General features: G+C 30.9%; 1 protein-coding gene across 1 annotated transcript; it reads left to right on the top strand.

Moving 5' to 3' along the window:
* The first annotated feature begins 1,272 nt into the window (after positions 1–1,272).
* On the top strand, positions 1,273–2,934 carry LOC142538987 (phosphoenolpyruvate carboxylase kinase 1-like). Its single transcript, XM_075644284.1, has 2 exons — positions 1,273–2,163; positions 2,518–2,934. The coding sequence occupies exons 1-2, from the start codon at positions 1,365–1,367 to the stop codon at positions 2,571–2,573; spliced, it is 855 nt and encodes a 284-aa protein (XP_075500399.1). The 5' UTR covers positions 1,273–1,364; the 3' UTR covers positions 2,574–2,934.
* The last annotated feature ends 4,307 nt before the right edge of the window (positions 2,935–7,241 follow it).

The following is a 7,241-nucleotide window of genomic DNA, read 5'->3' as shown; positions in this document are numbered from 1 at the left end:
ATGCACAAATCGAGACATAAATAATAATGCATAGGTGAGTTTAGCTTTGCGAGTGTAGTAAACCCACAAGTTTCTGAAGTCGGTTTGGCTTCTGAACAATAATTGAGTTTTATATTGCCCTTTTTTTTATTATTTAAAAAGAGTTATGTTTCATTGTTAATATTGTCGAAAATTGATTTATTTTCAAAATACCGATCTTACACATTATTTTTCATCTACTCATTTCAATATATTGATTTTAAATTAACTGAAATAACTTTATTTTTTTGTATATTTACATTAAATAAACAAAATTCGAATTTTTCGGAAAATATCGGTACCATATATATAATATCCCTTTTGCAAAAGAAAATGAATATTTTGAGGATCTATACACTTCTCCGGAAATACCACTAGTGTAACGACCCATGTTTCACATGTTTGTATAATTTTTTAAAATTAATTTTATTTATATTAAAAAATAAGTAATATCATAATTATAAAACTAATGAAATGACATAGTGTAATTTAAAATGATTATATTCAAATAAGAGTTCTATCGTAATTATAAAAATTAATGAGTGAGTTGTACAATAATTTGGAACGATAAATAAAAAAACAAAAACATTATTTAAATCTGATAATAATAATAAATAAATATTACTTTCAAATTTTTTTTCTTTTTGCAATGACGTGAAAACCTACGTCTATTATTTTTCGATGTATAATTTGTAAATCATACTAATCAAATGAACCAATTGTATATAAGCTTGCGTCATGTATCATTCTTGTGGTTGCATTATATATATCGAAAAAGTTGAAAAAACGCCAATAGATCCATATATGTATTTATTTATTTTATATATGAAAGTGACACTTTTTTTTATTTGGACGACATTTCAACGTCAAACTGTTGTCTGATTCTAGATAAAAATAAATAGGTAAAATAAATAGTCAAATCTGATTTTTGGACAAACTAAACGAGAAAAATTAAGCCAAAAAAAAAAAATCATCTAAAAATTATATCTTCTAATATTTAAAGGTCGGAATATGTCGTTCTCTTTGAATATTTTGAATTAATTATTAAAAATTGACGAGACTACCGATGCGGCACGGGGAATCGTCAAGTGTGACTGAGATGTCATGTAATTGGAGAGGTTAAGGTTGAATTTTTTTTTAAATTAAATATGTTAACCTGCGCACGCCATATGCGCATGGTAGAAGGTTCCAATTTCCAAAATTTGCCTCTCAATTCTTGTCGCACACGACACCGTATAGCCCCCGAAATCCCTTCCATTCGAATATTCCCTTTTCAATTTATTGTATAAGCCCGACCCGACAACTGACCGTCATCATCTCATTTTTCACCTGCCAATCCTCCTATCATGTGCGAAAACCTCAAGAAATATTACCAACTGTGCGAGGAGCTCGGCCGAGGCCGATTCGGCGTCGTTTACCGCTGTTATCCGCACTCTGCAGCCGCTGATTCCGACTCTTTTGCTTGTAAATCGATACACAAGCATTCCCTTTCAGACGACCCAGCCGACCGTCTCTGCCTCGACGTAGAACCCAAAATCCTCCAACTTCTGTCAGGTTGTCCCAATATTCTCCGCATCCACGGCGTCTACGAGGACGACGATTACCTCCACCTTGTCACCGATCTCTGTGACGGTGGAGATCTGTACGACCGCGTGTCTTCCGGTCACCGTTTCTCCGAGCCTGAAGCAGCTGCGATTATCAAACAACTGATCGTCGCCGTCGCCTCCTGCCATCGCTTGGGTATAGCTCACAGGGACATCAAACCTGACAATATCTTGTTCGATTCTCGGGGACGGTTGAGATTGGCGGATTTCGGATCCGCGGCGTGGTTTGGAGTTTCCGAGGGAGGGTTGATGAGTGGGGTCGTGGGGACGCCTTATTACGTGGCACCGGAGGTGTTGATGGGGAAGGAATACAACGAGAAAGTCGATGTGTGGAGCTGTGGAGTGATTTTGTACATCATGCTCGCGGGAGTGCCGCCGTTTTACGGCGATGGACCGGCGGAAACTTTCGAGGCGGTTATGCGGGGGAATGTCAGGTTTCCGCCAAAGATTTTCCGATCTGTGTCGGCGGAGGCGAAGGATCTGTTGAGGGAGTTGATCTGTAGAGATGTTTTCAGAAGATTCTCCGCTGAACAAGTCTTGAGTAAGTAGTTTGTGCAATTTAGTTATCTGTTTCGGTTCTTGAATTGTATTTGCTTTCTCATTTTTGCTTTTTTGGGTTTTGAGGTTTGTTTTTCTAAAAAATAATAATAATAATAATAAACATTATATCTATTATGTGATAGGATTTCATAGATCACAAAATTTTTTGCGTTTTTGCGAACGAAGAAAAGCAAATTTCCTTCTGGTTAAAATTACTGCTCAGATTTATCTCCTCTCATAACAGATTAATCGGAATCCATAGTAAACGAAAATTATTTGTTTAAGATTCGAAGTCATAATTTACAGCTATGGTAAATCTTAGTCTGATAAATTATTTTTCTGGGTAAATTTTCAGTGCATCCATGGATCATAAACGGAGGAGAGTCAGCATCAACGGTCGACCTACCCTGAGGCACGTGAAATCACACCTTTCCAGGCCTCGCGCGTACTCTCTCTCTCTCTCTCTCTCTCTCTCTCTCTCTCTCTCTCTCTCTCTTTTCCTGTGAAAATGTACATAGAGTGAACTCGAGAGTGGCAACTGAACTCGAGAGTGGCAACTTCGGGTTTTCCCGTAAGACCCAATTATAAGTTATATCTGAGATGCAGCGACGTAGTTTGCAATATATTATTTTGTGCAATGGTCTCTGTAATTTGAGACACTGGTAAATTACTCTGTGTCCACTTGTTATTATCACTTGCACAAACCACGTTTCTCGTGTTTGTGTAGTTTGTTTTGACATTGTTACGTGTTTGTACAGTTTGTTTTTCTTAATGGTGAATAAATTATATTAAAAATTAATTTTTTTTTTTTGGATATGACTGAATATTTTATTTTTAGATACCAAAAAATTTTTAAAACTAGAATATTCTCTTCGGGTGGGTCATCTTCGTCAAACTGACGAACCACATGTGAATTATCTTGTGGCGAATTACCCACTGACATTCGCTGCTCATTTTTTACGACACATATTCACAGGCTTTTACGTACGGCAAAGGCGGGGCCATGTGTTACGGCATTCGTACTGTAATTTTGACGGTCAAATTTTTAAATTTTTTTAATACATTAAATTTAGCTTGATTCATCAATAACTCAGTGACAAAAAAGATAAGATTTAAAAATTTAAAATTCATATATAGTTCCAGATAAAAAATTAAAAACTATCAATTTTTTTGTTGTTGCTTTGTTTGGACAGAAAGAAGATTTCACGTGGGTGTCGTCGGGTCCCTTGCCATTTGATAAGCAAAATAATATATTTATCACAGATAAAGCACATATATATATATATATATATATATATTATATTAGGACGGCTTTGATATTATAGCAATACAAATAAGAAAATAATGGTCGAGTGTGTAATTAATGGCTGCATGAATTAACATATGGTAGAGCTTATTCAAGGGGTCAATTATATTTATTTGTGGACGACAAATTCATACATGAAACCTAACACCAAGCGGTAGCGGAGTAAAAAATATGACTATGCCTAGATTAAAATTTTAAACTGTAGAATTTTTTAATATTTTAAATTGATCTACCCGAACTAATATCATATTGTTCCAAAATTATACAAAATTTACATATAATTTTTTTAACAAAAAAATTAAACCATCCGTGCTAAAGCCCGGATACACAAGCATGTGGCTCCGCCACTGACACCAAGTATGACTTTTGAAGTTATTACTTCCCCATTTTGATGCGAGTCATTATTTAATTATGTAAATAAAAAAATTGTAAAATTATATATATATATACACAATTATATATATATTTGAACTGAATAGTGAATATATGGCATGGTATAGTGTAGAAAAGGGATATCAAATGTATGAGCTGACCATAATTAGTCATTAGTTTTGTCTTTGATAGGAATTGAAGGAGACATTATTAAAATTTTGTTGTTAGGACCACATGAGTACTCTTCTGACTTTGTAGGAGGTAAACGAGTTCAAATTTCATAAGCTATTATGTTCCACATTATACGCCATATGGAATCTCAGAGTCATACTTCATTAAAAAATATTAAAAATTTAAAAATATCAAAGTCGTTCATTCTAGAGATATTCAAGTCTACGTACTTCCATGTTTTTAAAATTTTAACTATGATATATACACACACTTATCGAGAATTTGTATATATACACACTATGTGTGTGTATAGATATTGCGAGCATTCGTTGTGAGCACTTATGTGAATTTTGAGTTGACGTTTACATGTTAGATGTAAAATTTCAACATATCTAATTATGAATGTTGATTTAGCGATGCTCACAGTGAGTGTCTATAAGATCGATTATATCAAATTAATATTCGATAAAATTAATAATATATTTAAATCATATTTTTTTTTTGGGTTTCGAACTGTGAGAATATGATAAATTAATGATTTTGATGAATTAATAAGATAATAATTTTCGAAATAGTTATGTGTAAAACTATGGTTTAGTCAATATCATAACTAATACATCACAATAAAACGCTTAATTAACGACAATTTATAAATATCGTCACTAATTTTAGCGATCTTAACATTGCTAAAAGTAGCGACAATTTTTATAAAATATCGTTATTAACGACATTTATATATAACCATCGAAAAATTTAGTGACAGTTTTTAAAAACTATAATACTTAAATACAGTGATGGATTATGTATAACCAGCGACACAATTTCTATATTAAATTCCGTCACAAATTTGAAATTTAAAAAACCGCCCTAAGTTTGCGACAATTTTAGCGATGATTTTTCCAAAAACTCTACTAGTTGCCTATATACTCACTCTCCTAATCTTTTGGCGATTTTCGGCTTTCTCCTCCGTTATGAGCGATTTGTTTCAACTGTTTTTTATGCATTTTAATTACTCTAACTTGTATTTTTGTCTAATAATACAGATATGATTATAGGCTTCAACTTTGTAACTCGACTCTTCAACCAGTTTTTTCTCATATATATTTACTTTTCAATTATATATATATGTATTTTTTTTACAGAAATTTAACTCATTGATATATATTTTGTATAGCTAGAATAATGTGCATATTATATATTTTATAATTATATATTAAATATAAATATGCAATGGAGAACTATGCTTGTCATGCACATGATTTTATTATTAACCAGCAGGTTTTGATATTAAAATTCTATATACTAGAATTTATTATAATATTTAATTATATGTAATATATAATTATTATATATATGTATGTGCTATAATTTATTTTTTTTATGAATGTTAATAATTATATAAATTTATATTTATTATGTATGAAGTTATATAAATAATGTGTATAGTTATTTATATTGATTATTATTTAAAGTAATGTATTACATAAATATTAATTAAGTAATGTATTACTTTAATATTAAATAAGTAATGTATTACATTAATATCAAATAATAATTTAATATTTATTAAATTAAATTAATTTCTTATGCATAGTTTGGTATACGAGATAAGGGAGTGATTGATAAATAATTCTTTTTATCCCACGTTTGGTACTTTTTTAGAAACCCATGATAATATCATGAGCCCTTGATAAATAACTTTATATAAGGATAAAATATATGTTCTATTAGGTGTGATAATTTTAATCTAATGATAAAAACACCACAAATGACTTAAGTGCCCTCAATTTATAAAAATCTTAAACCCTATTGTTCTCTAATTTCACTTGTAGGTAGTTATTAAAATCAAATAAATATTTTTATTATTTTTATATATTATATTATATGATAATTATATAAATGAACTCGAGATAATTATATAAATGATTTGTATAAATCTCGATAAAATTATTAGTATCACTCGATTAACCTTAAAATTTGATATTTGACTTGACTTGCAAAATCAAGGTCTCAATTATCATATTATATAATATATAAAATTAGGTAAAAATAAATAAATCATGCAAGCACTGTCGACGCATGAATAGATAAGAAATATGAATTCAAGCAACAACTTTGAAATTACAAAATTTATTATGATAAGGTTAATTTTGTCATTACAATCTAATATATAAATTTAATCACTCTTATAAAAATCATATCAAACATTAAATATAATATCATACATCTTATTTATCCTTAATTTATCTTTATATTATAAATATTACATGTTTATCCTATCATGTGTACCAAACTATACCTTATATAATTATATGTAAAACTATAAATCAAAATATAAAAATAGCAACTATATATTGATAAAAAATCATTTGTGATAAAGTTTTCCTTTAGAATTGAGATTGATATTATTCATGTCATCTCTTCTCCCCCAACGGATTATACAACCACCAGCAAGCTGATAATAATACATACAGTACAGGCCGAGTGTGAGCTGAACGAGACTATCGCAATCTTAATCACGTACACCAAGCACATTATAAGTGAATGATTAAAAATCAATCACCCATTATCATGCACACCAAAAAATATATTAGAGTTGAGATTCATATTATTTGTATCATCTTATTTAATATTAATACTTAAATTTAAATACTATTTTAATTGTGAAACAATGAGAGCAGCAACTATAGTATACAAAATATTAGCATTGATTTTTTTCAGCATAAAAATACGGGTCTAATACCACCATATAATCAAATGTTACCTCCTTTAGAGACCACGTCTCTGTCCATTTTGCAATTATGGAGCATAGTGGCCAGGCCCGTACCTGAATTTCAGGCCTTAGCGATAACAGTTTCCCATATCCTCATTTTGTTGTTGCTTGCAAAATATTTATCAATATTCACTGCCTAGTTTTAAATCAACGTCTCTTCTCAATGTTTATTTCTTTTTATTTATATTTTTTAGTTTAATGAATGAAAAATTAAGCGAAAACAGATAGAAAAATCGAATTAAAAACATTGAAGAGAAAACGGACGCTCCTAAATAACATGAGAGGCGTGCCCCAAAGGGTTGCCTGGATTTTCCAAGCAGTAAGTGCTGCGTTGGGGCCTCAACTTTGGGCGCCCTGGCTTCTGCCTAGAAAATCTTGGCAGCACTGGGGTGCCAAGAAAGTGATGCAACAACGCTCGTGACTCTGTTTCAAGAAAGGATGAGTGGTTTTTCGATTT

This window comes from Primulina tabacum, chromosome 3, assembly GCF_025594145.1.
Source record: "Primulina tabacum isolate GXHZ01 chromosome 3, ASM2559414v2, whole genome shotgun sequence".
NCBI lineage: Eukaryota > Viridiplantae > Streptophyta > Magnoliopsida > Lamiales > Gesneriaceae > Primulina > Primulina tabacum.
This window is presented reverse-complemented; position numbering and strand designations above follow the sequence as displayed.